The 21146-nt window shown below is 39.6% G+C and overlaps 1 protein-coding gene across 3 annotated transcripts in view; it reads left to right on the top strand.

Moving 5' to 3' along the window:
• Positions 1 to 21146, top strand: part of hdx (highly divergent homeobox) — a 102609-nt gene that overhangs the window by 19784 nt on the left and 61679 nt on the right. For all 3 annotated transcript variants that reach the window (XM_052021784.1, XM_052021783.1, XM_052021782.1), the window contains one exon: positions 19662 to 19808. In XM_052021784.1, the coding sequence (XP_051877744.1) occupies positions 19662 to 19808 (147 nt within the window). The remainder of the gene's footprint in view (positions 1 to 19661; positions 19809 to 21146) is intronic.

Here is a 21146-nt window from a genome sequence, read left to right as displayed (position 1 = left end):
AAATGAGCTTACTAATGAATATTATGAAGATAATGATAAATCTTTCATCAATTGAGCACATTCAGAACAAGTTCATTGTTCCCGATGTAGGGTCTCAACCCAAAATATCGACCATCCCTCTGCTTCCACAGATGCTGTCTGACCCACTGAGTTCCTCAAGCAGTTTTTTGCTCCAGATTATAGCATTTGCAGTCTCTTGTGTCTCAATGTTCATTGTTCTACCAGATGAACATAAATGGGATTACATCAAAATATACTTTCAATAATTGCTACTTTAAATATCCACTACCTTGAAGTCAGTACCCTTTTTTTGATTTATTTTTGCTGGTGTGGAGGAAATATCATCTGCTATATTTAAACTTTCCAATCATTGCTTGTGTTGGTTATTTGAACTGATGGAAGTTTCACCGCTTCTCATGCTGTCAGAGTTTGCGTTGCTTCTTTATTTATCCCTATTTTGTTCAGTGGTTGGAAATAGGCATTAATGTTAGATTGGCATATGTTGCCCGTGCCTTGCTTTCTTGTTTACTTCAATTGCTACAGCTTGTGTGTGTTTCTGTAGAATTTTTGGATACTAAATTATAGATTACTTTGAGAATAATTAATAGTCACCCATTTAGCTTTTGGAATTGAGTCACAAATAAACTTTATTATCCGGTGGGAATAATGCAGATGGGTGCCGACTGGTTGGCGTGGACGTGGTGGGCCGAATGGCCTGTTTCTATGCTGTATGACTCCGACTTACTGGGTAAGGAATCTGGTTTTTCTCCCTTGGGTATGTTACTGGACAATTTGATAGATGTCTGATGAAATTTACTGTTGTTAGCTTTGCTTTAGGTTCTTTTAAAAGAAAAACTGACTTCAAATTCTGCAAATACCACATTGATTCGTTTAGGATTACTCTCCCAGCAAAATTTTAAAATTGTGTTTCTATCCACTCATCATTCAAACTCAACTTTGAATCTATCAATAATGGGGGAAAAACTTAAAGAAGTTTTCAACAGAGTGCAGGAAAAATACATTTTATAAGAAGGAAAGAAGTTAAACAGGAGTGATGATGAATAAAGACATGAAAGAACATTTGAGGGTAAGGAAAGAGGCATGCATTAAGTACATCGACAGCAGAGGAGTGCATGGTAAGAGAGAATATGAGGGGATTGGGAGAAAAGTCAAAAAGGGGAACTGTGAAATAAAATTATCAAGGAACAAAAAATAAAACAGCAAAATATTTTCAGAGACCAATTTAAAAGAAATGTCTGGATGGGAATGGGGTCATTGAGAAATAGATAGGCCAAAGCATAGGTGACAACAGAGAGATGGCAGAAACATCAAATCATTATTTTCCTTTGATATTTACCAATGAGAGAGGAATGATGGACATGAGATTAGATGGTGAAGTGAGTCATGCGATGAATGCACTCAAAATAGAGAAGGGGGATATATTAAATAAACAAATCAAAGTTGGAGGATAAAATTGTGGTCCAGATAAGAATCTAATTAAGATATAGCAGATGCATTGCTATACAGTATCAGTTGAAATATAATACCCATATTTAGGAAGGGGGATAGAATATGTCAGAACAAGAGACTAGGTAGCTTATCCTTGGCAGTAAGTAAAATAGTGTAGTCCTTGCCAGAGGGGAACAAATGGAAGTGAGTATGAAGATGAATAGTCAATAGCCAAAACAATTGTCACTTGAACAACCTTATTGATGTTTTGTTTTCAGAAGTAAAGGGAGAGAATAGGCACTGATAGAGCACTGGATGGAATTTATCTATATCTTTAAAGGGCCTTCATTAAAGTATTCCATAATAAACTAAGGAATAAGGTCAGAGTGCAGAGGCAAGGGTCAAATAGCAGAATGGATTGCTGGCTGGTATTAAAGGATAGTTTTTCCACAGTTCAAGAGGATGGGTCATGATGGGAGCACTGCTGTTTGGAATTCACAATTTAGAAGTAAAAAGAATTTCTAAATTTGCAGATGATGCCAATCTTTTCTTGGGTAAGTTATACTTGATACTGAGGAGAACAGCAATAAATTACAAGATGATGCAAGTCAACTTGAAGAATGGGCAGATAATTGGCAAAGGAACTGAACCACAGTTAATGCATTTGAAAATGAAGAATAGGAAGATTACTTGGAATGTGAGAGTCCAGGTGGGGTAATAGAACAAAGAGTTCACAGAGCACAGATGCAGCAATCAATAAAAAGATGTGCCACTGGTTAGCAAACCAGTATTGAATGTTGGTTTGAATGTTGGTTAGAATATTGTGTTACTATAAAAAAGAATACATAAGTACTAGAGAGTGCAGTGACAGTTTACAAGGATGATACCATATTAGCAAAAGATGGACAGACGTGAGAAAAGAATGCTGAAGGATGATCAAATAGATTTTGGAATTATGATGTATCTTTTTGATAAAGTGAATGGATAGAGAACGTTTCCATTGTGCGGAAGGCATAACAAGAAGCCTTATGATATGAAGTAGTCACCAAAAAATGTCATAGAGAATTCAGAAGAAACTTCTTTTACCAAAGAGTTGTGAGAATGTGGAACCCCCTAGCCTAAGTTATGGTTGCAGCGAATAGTGTAGATGTGTTTAAGGGAAGGCTGGACAGGCATTTGAGAGAAAAGGAAATAAATGATTATAGTACTAGATTTAGCCAAGGCAAGACCAGAGGATGCATGATTATTGCTGTTGAACAGGTTGGGCTAAATGGCCTGTGGCATGTAGCTATGCAAGTGTATGTAATCACAAGGAAGGGCTTGGCTTCATTTCCTAGGATGCTTTCTACATTGTTTGTCATTACTAAGTCAGATGTGCAGTGCCTTCTAAGCTGATGTTAATGCATTGGATCAGGAATAATTCATGCATTGCATTAACTAATTCAGACTTTAAATCACTTGAGCATTCTTCATTTATGTTAGATAAATGTATATATGCTCTTTGAGCAAACAAGTCTTCCCTTTTGTTCAAACTAACCTTGTGGAATATGGCTTATCCCAGTGGTTTTCAACCTTTTTCATGCTGCGGACCCCCAGAACATGTCCTTGTTAGATGGCGGACCCCCAAAGCCCACAAAATCAAACAATTGATAATTCATGCATATAACACTTAAATTACTACACATAGGCCCTATTGAAGTAGTGACTATTTCAATCACCGATAATTACCAGCGGTGTCTTTCAGTGTTCAGTTCAATGTGAAGGTTGTGCCTGTTTTGCACTTCAGAGTTTGTCCAAACGTGGTGGTATGTGCGACAAACATACGCGTATGTCATCCTCAATATTCGGTCTTGATCTGTATTTGGTTTTCATGGCAGTGACTGCAGAAAATGCTCTTTCGCGCAAATAAGTGGTTGCAAATGGTAACAGAACATTGACGGCTTTGCCGGACAGCAGTGGATACTCCTGGGAACATGCTATCCAGAACGACAACAGTGACATTCGGTTGAACTGCAAGCGCAAAGTCCTGTCAGATGACAGTTCAGCCAATTCTTCTTGTTTACGTCCAGTTAAATCAGTAAGCATGCATTCAAACGGATTTCGAATCCAATCAAACATGCTCATGTCATCGTCGCCGAAATAGTCATGGAAATAATGTGACAGCTGTTGAATATGGTTCAAAACGGTGCTTGCAATGGCCTCTGTCTTAGTCTCATTCACTGTCAGAAAGTCAGCCAGCAACAGAAACATATCATAGATGCCTTGCTCGCATCTTCCCTTCTGGATATGGAATTTTTTCTGGAAGGCGTTGATTTTTGTCATGCGTTTTCAGAACATTTGAGCCAGATCCTTGCAATGATAGATTTAAACTGTTCAAAATGTCGAAAATATCTGCAAGATAAGCTAATCTGGCAACCCACATCTCATCTGTCAAGAACTGTGCCAATGATCTGTTATGCTCATTTTGAAAAATGAGCAGTTCATCTTGCAATTCATATACATGCTGCACAATGAGGCCTCATGACAACCATCTGACTTCTGTATGTAGCAACGAATACTTATGCTCAGCTTCCATTTCACGGCATATGTTTTCAAACAAACGATGATTGAGCGGCCTGGCTTTGATAAAGTTAACGATTTTAATGTACGTGGAAAACACATCCGCAAGATTTTCATCCACATCCTTTGCAGCCAAAGCCTCACGGTGAATCATGCATTGGGTTGCTGCTACATGTGGAGCTACTTCTTTCAGTCATGCAACTAGACCCGACTTCTGTCCTGTCATTGCGGCAGCACCATCCGTGCATACTCCAATACACTGTGTCCACGCCAATGCCGATTGTACAAAAAATGTTTCAAGCGCACGGAAAAGTTCTTCACCAGTTGTACGCCCTGGGAGCACCTTGCAAAATAAAAAGTCTTCCAAAGCCTCTCCTTCCCAGCAATATCGAACATAAACCAACAACCGCGCAGCACTGGCAACATCAGTACTTTCATTGAGCAGAATCGCAAATCTGACTTGCCGAAGACGTGCTATCAGCTGGCTCTGTATATCTTCCGCCATATCGCCAATTCTTCTGCTTACTGTGTTATCAGACAGTGGAATGACTTTCAGTTTTTGACTGGATTCTTTTCCTGGTACAGCTTCACACATATCTACTGCTGCAGGCAGTATAAGCTCTTCTCCAATTGTGTGAGGCTTTCTGGAATGTGCTATTCTTAATGCTACCAAATATGATGCGCGAAGAGCCTTCTCATTTACAGTGGCGCAGGCTGTCATTTTGACTTTCTGCTCGAGGTAAAGCTCCTTTTGCAGCTCAAAATATTCCTTCGGCTTACTGGCAATATCTAGATGCACTGTTGTTAAAGGGTGCTTCAATTTCGCTGGTTTCATTGCATTGTTGGACAGTGTTTGCAAACACACAACACAGAGAGGTTGGTCCACATTTGTCCCCACTGCGATGAAGCCATATGAAATGTATTCTGGTTTGTACTTACGTTGTTTTCTCTTTCGGTCACCCTTATCCCCTTCATCATCAGAATCTTCCAGTTTCTGGTCAGCTATTCTCTTCAGAAGTTTCTCCATACTCAGCAATACACGCTGGACAGTTTAATTACTATTACTGATAAACAAAATTAACAAAACTAATCTAAAATTTACAGCTTGTGCGCTTTTCGTTTAACAGTGACATCACTGTGGTGTAAATGCATGGTAAGTAAGCAATATTATTAAGGCACACCAACAACATCACTCAGTCTTGCTGAAACTACAGTGCACAACAGAATAGTAGTGAGTAGTGAATAGTACTGACTACTCTGACTGCACAAATCGAATATTAAGCAGCAGCTTACCAGAAGGGAACACAGTCTAAGTCTCTAAGATTGTCGCCTATAACAGATAGAATAGATATGGCCGATTTTCTGAATAGTGGAAAACTGGAGCAAGCAAGTAAGCTACGTCTTTGTAACAGGTCGCTTTTCCATTTTTTTCTTGGCTTGCTCACAGGCCCGCCGGCAACCCGCTGCAGACCCCCAGGTGTCCGCGGACCACAGGTTGAAAACCTCTGGCTTATCCTAAGCAACTTTTCAAGTTAGAAGTAATTCATCTTAACAGTTTGTGAATGCCATCACAACTGCGTGATCTCAAAAATTTGCTCTTGCATAAGTCCCTAACAAACATCTATTTTTAGATCTTTGCCTGGACATGCTAGTTCTGCTGAGTCAGATGCCCTTTCACGTTGCTGGAGTACAACCCTTGTGTTAATCAAAGAAAACTGTGCTGGAAAAATTGTGTCATCCTTTAAAATCTTAATTTCCACCTCATTTCCTTGCATGTGGTATCAGTCATAGAAACATACAAAGTAGGAATGAGTGTAGGCTATTTGGTATTTCGAGCCTGCTCCAGTGTTCAGTACGACCATGGCTGATCGTTTCTCAATACCACTTTTCTACTCTTTTCCCAGAACCTTTGATGCTTTTTGTGTCTAGAAAGCTATCCATCTCCTTAAATATATTTGGTGATTTGTCCTCCACCACCTTCTTTGGCAGAGAATTCCACAAGTTCATCACCATCTGAGTAAAGAAATTTCTTCTCATCTCGATCCTTAATGCCTTGTCCTGTATCCTGAGGTTGTGACCACTTGCTCTTGATACCCCAGCCAGAGGAAACATTCTCCCTGCCAGTCCTGTTAGAATTTTGTATGTTTGAATGAAATCTTACTCATTCTTGTAACTTTAGTGAAAGGAGGCCTAATCGATCTAATCTCTCTTGCAACTGTTCCACCATCCCAGGATAGTCTGGTGAACCTCTGCTGCACTCCTTTGCGCAAGGATCCTTTCTCTTGCAATGAGACCAAAGCACCACACAATATTCCACATGTGGTTTCACCAAGGATCTGTATAATTATAGCAGTGCATTCTGTACTTCTGTACTCAAAATCTCAAGTGAGGGCCACAAAACTATTTGCCCACTTAACTGCTTGCCATATTTTCATTCAATGATTTATGTGCAAGGACACCCAGGCCTCTCTGTACATAAGTGTTTAACAATCTATCACCATTTCAGTGATGCTCTGCACTTTTTTTCCAACGAAATTAGATAATTCACATTTATCCATGTTATACTAAATCTGGCATGTATTTTCCCACTACTTCAACTTGTCTCAATCAGTTTGAAGCTGATTTGCATTCTTTTTAAGACTCTCAATCTTGTCTGGTTTGTATCATTGGCAGACTTAAAATATTACTTTCTGTTTCCTCATTCAGATCGTGTATGCTATGAATAGTGGGGCCCACCACTGCAACCTTGGGGAAAGTCCATTTATTTCTTCTGTTTTTTTTCTGTCAACTGGTTTTCAATCCAAGCCAGAAGATTACTCCCAATCCCAGGTGCTTTAAACTTGCACCCTGCTAGTTTTGTATCATTTATACCTTGAGGCATATTTGATAACCATTGATTTTAAATAATTTAAGCTGAAAGTTAACAATCCTAAATCCAAATGGGCCACGTTTTAATTCTTGAACTGCTGTAGAGTCATAGAGCTATACAGTACAGAAAAGGGTCCTTTGGCCCAACTCGTCCATGCTGACCAAATTGCCTAACTGAGCTAGTCCCATTGGTATGTGTTTGGCCTTCATCCCTCTAAACTTTTCTTATCCATTTACCTATCCAAAGGTCTTTTAAATGTAATAATTGTACCTGCCTCTATCACTTCCTTTGGCAGCTCTTTCCATATAAGTTGCCTGTTAGGTCCCTTTTAAATTTTTCTCCTCTCACCTTAAATCTATGCCTTCCAGTTTTGGACTCCCCTTACTTTAAAAGACTGTGGCTATTCACCTTATCTATGCCCCTCATGATTTTATAAACCTCCATAAGGTTGTCCCTCAGCCTCCTACGCTTCAGGGGAAAAAAGTCCTAGCCTATCCAGATGCTCCTTGTAACTTAAACCTTCCAGTCCCAGTAACATCCTCATAAATCTCTTTTAACACCCTTTCTAGTTTATTGACATCCTTCCAATAGCAGGGTGACCAGAACAGTACATAATACTCCAAATGTGGCCTTACCAACATCTTGTACAGCTGTAACATGACATCCCAATTCCAGTACTCAATATCCTGACTTATGCCTTCTACTCCACCCTGTCTACCTATGACACCACTTCCAAGGAACTACATACCTACGTCCCTAGGTGTCTCTATTCTAAAACACTACCAGGGCCCTAATGTTTCCTGTGCAAGTCCTGCCCTGGTTTGTCCTACCAAAATGCAACACCTTGCAGTTATCTGAATTAAACACCATCTACCATCCCTTGACCCACTGACTCAGTTGATCACGATCCTGTTGTAATCTTGGATAATATTCTTCATTTCCACTAATCCACCAACTTTAATGTGATCTGCAAACTTACTGACTATTGCCACCTACATTCTCATCCAAATCGTTAATATAAATGATGAACAACAGTGGACCCAACACCAATCCCTGCAGCACACTGCTAGTCACAGGCCTCCTGTTTGAAAATCAACCCTCTACCACCACCGTCTCCTACCATCAAGCCAATTTTGTTTGCAGTTGGCATTAGATCCCATGTGATCTAACCTTCCAGACCAGCCTACCATGCAGTTCTTTATCGAAGGCCTTGCTAAGGTCCATGTAAACACTGTCCACTGTGCTGTCCTCCTCTATCTTCTTGGTCACCTCTTCAAAAAAAGACTATCAAATTCATGAGCACGATTTCCCATGCACAAACAGGAAAAAAAAAGAACCAGGTACTTGGATCTCAGGGGACCATGAAGAAAGGATATCTATGTCATATTCAATCCAATAAAGTTGGGGTTACTTTGGTTGTGCCACTATTTTTCAGGAGCTGGTACACGTCCTCCCCAGGTTATGGCAGGTTTCTGTTTCTGAGAACTCTTTGTAACCCAAACAGTTCGCAAGTTGGAAATGTGGCTGCAAACTGAGTTCCCACGTGGCAGAAGATGCCTGCAGAGGTAGGTTGTCCCATGGGAATAGATACTCTGGAGAAGCATTTTAAATCTTGTTTTGCCATTTTTAATAATAAAGCTGATATTAGCAAAGTTAGCCCAAGCCTAACTTGGGCTAATAATGACATACTTTTATAAGATTTTACTGTAGATGAGGTTTTAAATATTATTGACAGTTTTAAAAAGAACACTGCTGCTGGCTTGGATGGCATGTGCCTGGATAGGATTTGCAAAGTGGAAGCCAACATGGTAATCAGAATGTATTCTCTGTGTTTTGATGTGGCAAAATTCTAGCTAGTGTCAAGAACAATCACCTACAACCCCACAGCAGCTGGCAAATCCATCCTGTCATTCTCTGAAACACTTATTCGTATGTATGGGCTGCACATAAGTCGGGTGTTTGTAAACTGGGGAGGACTTGTATTGCAAATGTGGCCTTTTTGAATAGTAAATTTGTAGTTGTAGAGGACTCTTGAGATTTTTCCAGTAATTCATGATATAGGCAGATACTTGAAAGTATTGGCACGGTGGCATAGCGGTTAGCGCAACGCTATTACAGCGCCAGCAATCGGGCTTCGATTCCCGTCGCTGTCTGTAAGGAGTTTGTGCGTTCTCCTGTGTCTGCGTGGGTTTCCTCCGGGTGCTTCGGTTTCCTCCCACATTCTAAAGACGTACGGGTAGGTTAATTTGGGGGTTTAAAATGGTCGGCGCGGACTCGTTGGGCCGGAAGGGCCTGTTACCACGCTGTAAATAAAATTTAAATTTAAGTTTAAAAAAATTTAAAATAGAGGCTCTATTGAAGTCTTTTGGATCTCAGCTGTGTTCTGTATTGGCGGACTTAATGCCTGGGTTCTCTGTTCTGGTTGCAGAGTAAAAGTTTATTAATCTTGGACTCATTTTATTGAAATTGCGATATGAGGTTTCGAAGCTCTCACCCATTTAAGTGCAGATAAGAGATTCCACGGTGCTTTTCAAAGAAGACCAACAGGCTCTTGTGTCCAGACCAGCACTGAACCCTAAACTAAACTACAAGATGATTGTTTACCTCATTGATGTTTGTGGACCACTGCCATGTACATATTGGCATCAATGTGAGAAAGCCTTTATAGGAGCTAGTGACATTTTGATGACTTAAAATTATTTTCATATTTATATGTACATTTGTACACTGAGTTTTTTTTGTATGTGGTTTTGCAACAGAAAACTGTATTTCCATATCAGGGCTGCAGAGATCATCACCAGAAAGCAAAAAGCTGCAGTTGCTGGAAATCTATAATAAAATCAGAAAATTAGGAAATGTTTTGCAGGTCAGACAGCATCTGTGGAGAGAGTAAAGCAGAGTTAATGTTACAGGTCAGTAACTTTTCGAAGTTCTCATAAACTGTCATTGACATCAAACATAACCTGTTTCACTCTCTCTACAGCTGTTGCCTGAATTTCCAGCATTTTCAGTTTTTGTATTAAAGATGACTCTCAAGTCTCATTATGTAGAAGAGATCTTAATTTAAGTCCCTGACTGCTCTGTTAGGCAGATGCAAAAGGTCCTGTGTCGCTGTTTCAGCGAGTAGTGTGGTAGCTATCCCCAGGGTCCTTATTTTATCAATGAATCAATATCACTAATAACAGATTATCTGGTGATAATCACATTTCTGTTTCTGGGAGTTTTCTGTGTGAAAACTGACTCGTGCCTGCAATTCATAAAGTACTTCATAAAGCATTTTGGAAGTTCCTGAAAGGGCTTGAAAGATGGCATATAAATGAATGTTTTTATTTTCATTAAGTTCCCTCATTCCCATTTTTGTTTCCTGTAAAAACAAAATCTTTTTACAGAAAATATAGAGCTCTTCAGGATAGAATGTTTGGCAATCTTTTAATAAGGAAAACATTATTGATATGTTTTAAATTGAAGTAAAACCCAAAAATCATTACAAATTATTTTCTTTTTATGTGACATTGTCGAGAAAAATGGAAAGATATTCAAGTAACATCTGTGTATGTTAGCAAGCTGTGTGGTAGAGCATACTTCAAGGGTATAAATTTGGTAAAAGTGAAATAATTTCTGAAATTTGTTCTGGTAGTTTGAAAATATTTTAACCCAATTTTGCTGCTTTGCAACAATCCAGTTTGCTTTCAACCTTTATTTCTAAAATAATTTGAGTCCTTTTGAACGTATACAAATTCAAACCAATGAAAGGCCATTAGCGTCTGAAGTCACATTTGTGAACTAGTATCATTTTGTTCAGTTCTGATAATAAATGACAATAAGGAAGCTAATTTTCATTAACCATAGTAGAAGAGACATCGATAAATTCCATTTATGCTTTCTTAATTTCAGCTATGAATGCTGACTTCCGTTGACTTGGATTACCCAAATTGTAGTAACTTGATTCATAATGGCAGACCTTAATGGTGCATCGATGCTGTGAAACATGAAGATATTTAATGAGATAAGGAAAAGGAAAGAACATAAGGGGGCCAAGTGGTTAAGATCAGCAGTGCGTGCAGGGGGATGGTTAGGTGAGTTGAGTCATGGGCTGAACAAATAGAAGTGGATAGGACTGTCTATTAAAGGGTCTAATGCATCTGGTATTCAATATGACCTGATTTCAGTGTTCATAAATCTGCTTATGGCTTAAATTTTAATGTTGCAATTAATGGGATTTGAAAATAGTTGGCACATTTGTAAAACATCTTAGTTTTGAGGTCATGATCTTTGTCTCCGCTCTTTTCGGTTGCATAAGTAACATTTACCAAGATGGAACTTCAAAAATTTGCTGCTGAAGAACATAGCTACTGATAGGCATGGAATGCACAGTAAGATATCCTTTAAAATTAATTCATAGATTTGTAAAGATATACTGCATGGAAACAGGCCCTTTGGCCCACCAAATCCATGCCAACCTTAAACCACTCATTTACATTAATGTTACATTAATCCCTTCTTATACTCTTTCTACGTACTCTTAAGGTCCCCCCCAGATTCTACCACGAGCGCACTAGGGGCAATTTACAGGGGCCAATTAACCTATCAACTCGTATTCCTTAGGGACATGGGAGGAAATCTACACGACCACAGAGAGAACATGCAGACTCCACACAGGCAGCTCCCAAAGTTCGGGATTGAACCTGGGTGTCTGGCTCTACTAGCTGAGATGCTAAGTTGCCTAATTCTTGTGGAGTTGCAATATACATCTTTGTTCCGTCCTATGAAGAATAGGAGACTATCCTGTCAGTTTCTGATTTCAAGCAAGATTGTGATATGATGCCTCTTTTCCAATTGCGAGTGACGGTGTTGAGCTCTCAACCAACCAAAAATGATTTTTTCTAGAATGAAGGAAATATGCCACAAGGTTCTTGGATGAGGGCATAAATCTTTTGTGAACTGTTGTTCCATCTGGCGTTTTGACTGTGGCACTATTTGAAGAAGGTAGCAGAATATGAATATGATGTGAATATACTCAAATAATGCATATATAATTTTCTAAAATAATATTCAGCAGTAGGAGCATGGTAGTCTATAGCATTTCTGAATTGCAGAGGGAATGCAGTTAGTGTTCACTTTGCATAATGACTGTCATAAATTCCTAGTTGGTAATAATGCAAAAGCATTAATTTTCTGATGGATGTAAACAATGACATTCACAACTTGTAAGTCTTTTTATTAAGTTTCCCACTCGTGCAACTCCCACAATGAATGGTGCAAACTGAAAACAACATATTCCTTCACCCCATTCCATTCCATTTAAAAAAGGATGTTTTCACCATCCACACAAAAGAGTATTCCATAGATTTGTTCCATCATTGATCTCCTTATTTAAACATTAATCATTACTCTTTTTGATACTTTGACAAAAATAGAAATGCTGGAAGAACTCAGCCAGTGCAGTCAGGGGCCTCTCCTCAGAACTACGGGAAGAGTAGAGAGGTTACAGTTTTCAGAACAGAGCTGGGGGGAGGAGTGAGGTGAACTTGCTCAGACATATTAATTCTGAATCAAAAGGACTGATGGGCCAGAGTTTCCTGGAACATCCCAAATGGTACATTACCTAAAGCCCCATTGTTTCCATTGTTACGGACTCAGTGAATGTCCCTTTAAGATAGAGAGTGTGTGTGTGTGTATTTGTGTGTGTGGCGTGCTTACGTCAATAGAAGATAAAGGACGTAATGACGTTGTTGAAGAAGTCAGAAGAAGGAGAGAGAGAAGGGAGAGAGACACCAGCCTGCTAGTTTTCTCTATCGATGGATGAGAAACAATAACCGTGTCTACCACTGAAATCCATGTATGGAAAGTGGAAGTAATCTGGTGGAGTTCACTTTGTTGCTGACCTGTAGAAGGAAACAGGTATTTGTGTGGATGACCACGATTCGGATGCTTTTCGGGGTGAGGAAGTCACTACCGAGTAAACACTGAAGTGTCGTTTGGGTTCCATCGTGGAACATTTGGATTTTGTATTTACTCTCTCTCTGTTTCTCTGCATCTACGTCTTATCTTCAGACAACGGTGGTTGTTGAAGAAGCCCTTGCTCATGTTTCACCTTATGGCTTGCGGAACTGAACTTTAAAAACCATTCCTGAACTGGGAGTTTTGGACTTTGCCACACACACACACGAAGAGTGTAGTTTTTGGGGTTAACGTTCAAGGTTTAACATTTTTGAATTCTAACATACTATCATTTTTACTTTTATTTTACGTATTATCATAAGTAGTGATTAATAAAATAGTTTTTAACACTGAATCATGCTCAGTGTGTTTCTTTTGTTGCTGGTTCGTGACACCATTCAGAAATTATTCCAAAGTTTCCTCAAAATAATTTTAATGTGTTCTCTGAACGGAATCAGTGAAATCTGATTTTCAAACAGCAGATTGTTTGAGTTATGGACATAGTTGAAAGTTCGATTTTCAAGAACTTTCCAAGTTGTCTTTCAATTATTCAATTAGATTTAATTTAGAATTGAATCTCTCAGTAAAGTTTAGTGTTTAGTTTGGCCTGGAGAAGTGTGTTGGATTCTCATTGTATCAACACACAAAATGCTGGAGGAACTCAGCAGGTCAGGCAGCATCTATGGAAGGAAATGGACATTTGAAATTTTGGGTCGAGACCCTTCATCTGGACGGAAAGATAGAGGGGAGATGGCCGGTATAAAGAGCTGAAGGGAAGGGGTGGAGCAAGAGCTGCAGGCAATAAGTAGATCCAGGTGAGGGAGGGGTGATAGGTAGATGGGGAATAGCGTCAGAAGCTGAGAGGTGATAGGTGGAGGCAACAAAGGGCTGAAGGTGATGGAAGCTGATATGAGAGAAAAGTGGAGCATGGAATAGAGGGAGGGAGGTGGAGAGGGCAGAGGGGAATAGTGGGGGAGAGGAACCAGTGGAAGGATTGCGTGGGAGATATGCTGATGGAGAGGGTGGAGGAGGGGAGTCCTGGTGACGGGGGCCAGATGGATCAGGAGAGAGAAAAGGGACAGAGAGGGAGCAGTTACTGGAAGTTGGAGAATTCAATGTTAATGCCACCAGGTTGTAAGCTACCCAGGCGGAATATGAGGTGCTGTTCCTCTAGTTCATTTAGCCTCATCTTGGCAGTAGGGGAGGCCGAGGACAGGCATGTGGATGTGGGAATGGGAAGGAGAATTAAAATGACTGGCCACTGGGAGATCCAGATGGCCATGGCAGACAGAGTGAAGGTGCTTGGCAAAGCAGTCACCCAGTCTGCGTCAGAGGAGGCCACAACAAGCCACCTATTGCCTGCCAACTCTAGGTCCACCCCTTCCCTCCACCTTTTCATAGTGGCTGTCCCCCCTCTATATTTCAGTCCAGACGAAATGTCAGCTGTTCATTTCCCTCCATAGATGCTGCCTGACTTGCTTAGTTCCTCCAGCATTTTGGGTGTTGCTCCAGATTCCAGCATCTGCAGTTTCATGTGCCTCTGGATTCTCATTGTTCTTGGCTGTCATTGAGTTGGTTGTAGTTCAGAGAGGGCATAGAATATTTGTATTGATTGAAACTTTAAGGCTAAATCCCAAATTACTGAACATCTTTTCAGTCCCAGGCAGAATATTGTCCAGAACAGCAAGACGAGAAAATAATAAGGCATACCTTCCGATATGTTGGAAATCATGTTATCCAATCATAATGGAGTTTGTTACTAATGATGCAAATGCAATCAGTCTCTTAGCCTTTGGACAGATACACTTGAAACCAGAAAACCCCCAGTGATGGAAAACTGTGAGAGTCATAAATCCAATGTAACTTCATTCCTTCCAAATATTCTTCACTTCTTCCTGGGATATACTACTTGTATATCATCTAACAAAAAGATTGTAGAGAAGAATTGCATAGTACCATAGATGTGTGGATCTTGCAACTGTTTTTGGTCACTTTGTTGCACAGGTACACTGATGTATAGGTCTAATCAGCCTAGTCTATTGGGAATAAAAATGGTTGATCTTTATTGACTTTTGACTTGATGGTTATAGGAATGTATCCAGATAATGTCTAGGTGAAAATCCTTCTCACTGTACCATTTCCAGCAATTGCTGGGTAGAAAGTGGTGAAGCGTGTATGAGTTTCGTTTTCATGTGACTTATTAGGCATAATCTTTTTTTGTGGCAAGTGGTGCTATGGAGAGCTCAAATCTTTGATACTACTCCATTCCTCTTAATAGATAGTGTGGGTGAATGAACACTGCTTTTTTTCATAAGCATAGTTCCCAGGGAGAAGAAATGCAAGGAGTGTTATTGATGGGAGTTCTTAATTGGAGGATGGGCACTGAGGATTGATTAGGCTGTTTTTGTGTTTGACCTTGGTCTAAGATGATCCGTCTTCCCTGGAGATGTTTTACTCCATGGTGCTAATTAATGTATAAGCCCTCTCTGATGCTGGATGATTAGGAGGTTTTCAGAATTTGTACCAGTCAAGTTTAGCACTCTCTAATGATGTGAGGAAATAGGAATAACATACCTGCTTGTTCTGACTTTAAATAGATTGGAATAATTTTTGAGTTCCTTGTTATTTAGGAGCTTAATTAAGAATTTATGTTGGCATATTGGCATTTTGACTTGCAGATTGAATGTTGTGTGAAACAGTTCTTTTGGAATCTTAAAGGTAGAGGAACTCTGGACACAGTCTTTGTAATTTAAAAATGGTTTATTAACAAAGACAAACGCGGGGACAGAATGAATGGGAACAGATGCACACTCACACACAGGAGAATGCGAACGTGAAGGGGAATCGCAACGAGGATGAGATATACATACACACACACACACACACACACACAATAAACAAGGTACAGCTTATCGAGGGATAAACACTACAATGCCTGAATACCTTGACTGAAACAAGCATTGGCCCTAACACTCCCTGGAATCTGACTAAGATGCTCCCAATCCACATGGTAGTGCAGACTCTTACCAGTGGTCTCTGCAGCGTTGTCTCACTATTCCTGGGGAAGTCGAAAGAGAGATACCAGGGGATTGCAACACTCTTTATAGTGCTGGAAGGCCCGGCCAGGAAATGTAGACAAGCCAAAGGCTTGGAGGTCAAAGACAAAGGTGCCTGTCAGAGCCAATGCTCTCCCAGTCCAATCCCTGTGCCCACACCTCATGGGTGGGGTGGAGCCAAACCTCGATTGACAGTGGTGTGACTTCCGACCCAATAAGCAATGCTGTCATCCGACCAGAGGGGTCATTGTCATCAATGTCATGTGACAGCCATGTGCTTTCATACTACAGCATATTGGCATTTTGACTTGCAGATTGTATCTTTGATAAATAACCAGAGGATCTACTCCATAAGCCCAATAAACCAATTGAAAAATCTGTGCTGGCTGAATAATGTGAGCAAACTTGCCTTTCAAACCTGATGTAATTATGCATGTTAACATCTTGATGAGATGAAGCAGTAACCCGCAGGATCAATTGTCACGTCAACTTTTGACCAGTTGTACAGAGAAGCTGCAAAAAAAACCACAAAAGTTCTTTCATTTTATTATTTCTCTTTGTTTAGGAGTCAGGCTATTAATGTAAAATACCCCATTTATTTGCATTTAAGATATCAAAACCATTGATACCATTATGGTTATGTGCCTCCATCCAGGGTGTTGAGTGTTAATACTCAACTCATTTGAGATCCTTTGGATTTAACTGCTGGGCACAATCCTGCCATCCTGTTTATAGTCCAATTCAAAGGAGGTTAGTAGCTAGAATACCAGCCATGTTTTGAGGATAATGATTCAAATTGTTCTAATCAGGGTGATGTGGCCAAGATCTGTAAAATGAACTATGGATTAAACTGGTCCATCACTCTAGGTATAGTACAAGGCCATGTACAGAAAATAACTATGGTGAACCTTTTTCAACAAAGTGGTTCTATAGTGGATTGGCAGTCTTGACGTGGTTTGTGCATTGATTAGGTGAGTGCCCTTCCCTTGTGTGTTCATTGTGGCTTGTTCTTCATCTTCAAGCCTTTAAAATGGATTTTCATTTGCAGGGTTCTTTTGATTAAGCATACAGTAAGCACGTGGTTCATTGTGTTACTGTGTTCTTTGTTTCTCTCTGTCTCTGTCTCTCTCTTCCCCCTCCTCTCTCTCTCTCTCTCTCTTTCTCTCTCTCTCTTTTTCTCTCTCTCTCTCTCTTTCTCTCTCTGTCTCTCTTCCCCCTCCCTTCTCTCTCTCTCTCTCTCTCCCCCCTTCTCTCTCTTTCCCCCTCTTTTCTCTTTCTGCACTGACTCTCCTTCAAGAATCACTCTTTTCAGCAAAACTTCTTTTATCCCAGCTCCTGCATGTCGTACTCATTAAACATTTTGGGACATGTTGCTATGTTGGACATGGCCAAGGTGCAAGTTGTTGTTGCTTACTCTTTAGGCTGAATGTACTCATCATAACACATAATAAAGTATGATTCTAGAACCCCCATGTTACGGCAGTGCAGGTAACAGAAATTCACCCTTATGGAATTCACAAATCACCATCAAAAAATTTGAGATATGAAATAAAAGATCATTCCAACGGAATTTGTAGAAAAAGAATAAGCACAAAAATCACAGTACAATCACAATTCCCTTGCTGACAGTCCGTGCACTTGAGGAGACATTACTGTTGAGAGAAAAACTTTCTATAGGAATGCACCTCCACATAACATGGGATTCAAAGGGGAAGAAGGGGTTTTCATTACAGAAAATAGCAATACGGATGGTTTTCTAGGAATACAGTGCCTCCGTAACACAAGGGTACACTGTACTTGGGCATCTACAGACATCAGTCTTGGGGATTCTTGTCATTTAGTGGATCAGAATTGGCGAATGGAACTTTATATGGATCAACTTCATATGTCTTATCATCATGAGAGAAGTGTGGTCCATTAAAGTACAAAATTCATACAATATTGGACACTTGCTCAAAGATTCATAGACTCATTCAACAGATGAGCATGATGAGGAAGTGGAAGACACTTCTGTGGTGCAGATTAACTCATCCCACCATTGGCATTTCCAGTCTGGCCTTTTTCACCTGATTAGCAAGTTGTTCATCCTACCTCTCAGCAGCCTTTCAGTACCTCAACTTGTTCAGAGTCTCCCAGCTCCTTTAAAATTTTCAGTTTCTGTCACTACAAAGCTCCGTGCCCATTTAATCTCCAAACTATTGTCCCTACTTTGTTTTGTCTGGTTGACAGTGACTTAATTGTCCTTATTAATTTAATTTGCTTTTACACTTCTGAATTGATTCCACTGTTGTCCTCTTAAAACCTTTCCCTCTGTATGCCTTATTTGCATCCACTCCCTTGGCCTTGGGTTATAGAAGTTGCCAGGGTCTCACAAATAAGGTTTGCTTTCTCGTGGTCATCTACAACCTTCTTCTTCTTCCAACACTTCTTTTTCATCTGTCCCAGGGGAAAGTCTCACAACTAACTTTAACCAGCTGCAGGTCTACAACAAAAATTTAGTTCTCACCTAAACACTGACTATTTTACACTTTACAGAATGCAGTTTCTATGTGTGATTAAGTTTACTCTCTGTGGTGGTGAGGGAGAACAAACTTATTAAGTGCTCTCCCAACAATTCAGGAGCATGTAAATAGTTGAGTTGCTCCATTATTGACTATTCTGAACAGACATAGTTGGGTCCAAGGAGTTTCATTAAGTTCAGGAGGAGAGCTCAAACTGCTAAAGGAACTGGTATGCACTTTGAATAATCTGAAATCCACGTGGTGTTTGGAAAGCTTCATTTCTCTTTCCCATCCCACTGTGCAAGAAATCTTATTCAGCCAAAAAAGTTCATATAATGGTTTAAAATTATATAAATGATGAAATCTTAGCATTGACAAAGTAATCTCCAACATTTGTTTCAAGGTGCACTATGAGTGAATATTGGAGTAATTTTAAGAAAATGTGGAAAAAAATTTCAGTCTGCTCATCAGCAACAATCCAGAAAACAGTTAGAAGTTAACATTTCAAACATCAGTCCTTTGTCAGAACTAATAATTTTGGTCAGTAAAATCTGTGGAGAAGGCAGATGAGTCTTTTTAAACTCTTTGGTTTTCATTTCAGATTTCCAAAATAGGCAGTTTTTTTCCATTTTCTTTAAGTAATTTTTATTGTGTTATGAATACACATTGCATGGCAAGTAGCCAGACATCCTACTGCTATTAATAGAATTAACTGCAAATAAAATTTATGAAAGTAGGACGATCTCTATTTTTGTTTCCTTCCCATTTCGCGGAAAAGTCCAATTTTCTCCTTTGAATCTTCTTTCACTCAAACCTAACTGAAATCAAAAGATGTGACATAGTCTCCTCCTTGTGTTAGCCATAAAGTCTTAAATATATTTGTTAATCTTTTTTATAATCTTTAATTTTTGGATGTAGTTTGTTGGTGGATTATAATTTCTTGAAAGTATCCTTCCATAGAAAGTTGGGACAGTATAGCTTGTGCCAGTTGTTGTACTATTAGTTTCTTCACAAAGGATATCCAAAATATCCCTCCTTTGGTGATTAACCAGATGGAACATATTTCCTTTAACCATTTTAATTGGATGGTAAATTGATAACTTGAGCTGTTTTGCAAAACATGATGTGAACCTGGCCTTGTCCAGAATTAATTTTATTACAGATTTTCCTTCAGCATTTAAGAAAATATTGTATTTCTTATGTATCATAAATCTGTTTTTAAAGTACTTTTTCAGTTCTTTTTATATTCATCAAATTGTGATAAAAGTACTGTACTTTCTTTTTTAGATGAATCTACGTTCTATATTCACAGAGGAACAGCAACGAGTATTGCAACGTTATTATGACAGTGGAATGACAAATCAGAGTAAAAATTGCTTTGGATTAATAATACAGTGTGCTCGTGAAACAGGTTTAGATTTTAATGTAGTCAGGGTAAGTAGAATAATATTTTTCCACAATAATTTTGAAATTCAAAAAACTGTAAATGCTAGAAATTGAACTAAAAGCAACATGCTAGAAATATTCAGCAGTCAGGTAGGGAACTAAACAGTTAAAATTCTGACGAAATTTCATTGATCTGAACTGTTAATTCTGTTTTCTCCCTCCACATAGGCTGCCTGACCTGCTGAGTATTTCCAGCTGAATTCAAAATCTTGCATTTATATTGGATGCCTTCTGTGTAAAGTGATGGAGTAATGTCCATTGTAAAACTATTAGATGATTTTTATGGACAAGACCAGTATGAATACAAAGTCAAATCTTGTAACTACTAAAATATTAATTAAGTTTAACAGATCTGTCAACCTCACAGAGTCATTACAGCACAGAACTGCATCCTTTGGCCTGCCATGAACATGCTGACCTGTATTTACCCATCTACACTTATCCCACTTACCAGCACTTGGTCCATAACCTTTTATGCTCTGGCAATTCAAGTACTCATCTAGATACTTAATAAATGTTGTGATTCTATCTGCTTCCACTGTCCACTCAGGCAGTGCATTCCAGATTCCATTCACCGTCTGGGTGAAAAGTTCTTCCACAGATCCACCTAAACCTCTTCCCCCTAATTGCTAAACTTATGTCCTCTAGTTTTGACACGTCTGCCAAGGAGAAGAGTTTCTTGCAATCTACCATGTTGATGCCATTCATGTCAACTTCTCCCTTTGCTTCCTCCACTCCAAGGAAAATAAATCCAGTCTCTTCAGTCATTATTGAAAAGTTCCATTCAAGGCAACAACCTGAATGCCCTTTACACACTCTCCAATGTAATCACATCCTCCCTACATTGTGGTTACCAGAACTACATGCAGAATACCAGTTGTGGTCTAACCAGTCTTTTATAAAGCTGTACCATAATCGCTCTGCTCTTGTATTCTGTGCCCCGGTGAATGAAAGCTTGTATCCTTATTCACCCTTCACCCTACCGGCACATCATCCTTCATCATTTCTGCCAACTGCAATGGGATCCCACCACTAGTCACATCTTTTCCTCCCCATCCCTTCTGCTTTCTGCAGGAACCACTCTCTCCATGAGTCCCTGATTCACTCATCCCTACCACCCACTACTCCCTGACCCCTGATGCTTTCCATTGTAACTGTTGGAGGTGCAATACTTGTCCCTATGCCTTCTCCCCCACATCCAGGGACCTTAACAGCCCTTCCAGGTTAGAGAAAGATTCTTGTACACCTCCTCCAACCTCATCTAATGCATTCAGTACTCTCAATTTGGCCTCCTCTGCACTAGGGAGACCATACATGGGCACGACA

The sequence above is a fragment of the Pristis pectinata genome, chromosome 8 (genome assembly GCF_009764475.1).
Source record: "Pristis pectinata isolate sPriPec2 chromosome 8, sPriPec2.1.pri, whole genome shotgun sequence".
NCBI classification, from domain to species: Eukaryota; Metazoa; Chordata; class Chondrichthyes; order Rhinopristiformes; family Pristidae; genus Pristis; species Pristis pectinata.
Note: the sequence above shows the minus strand (reverse complement) of the source record. Positions and strands in the feature narration are given on the sequence as shown.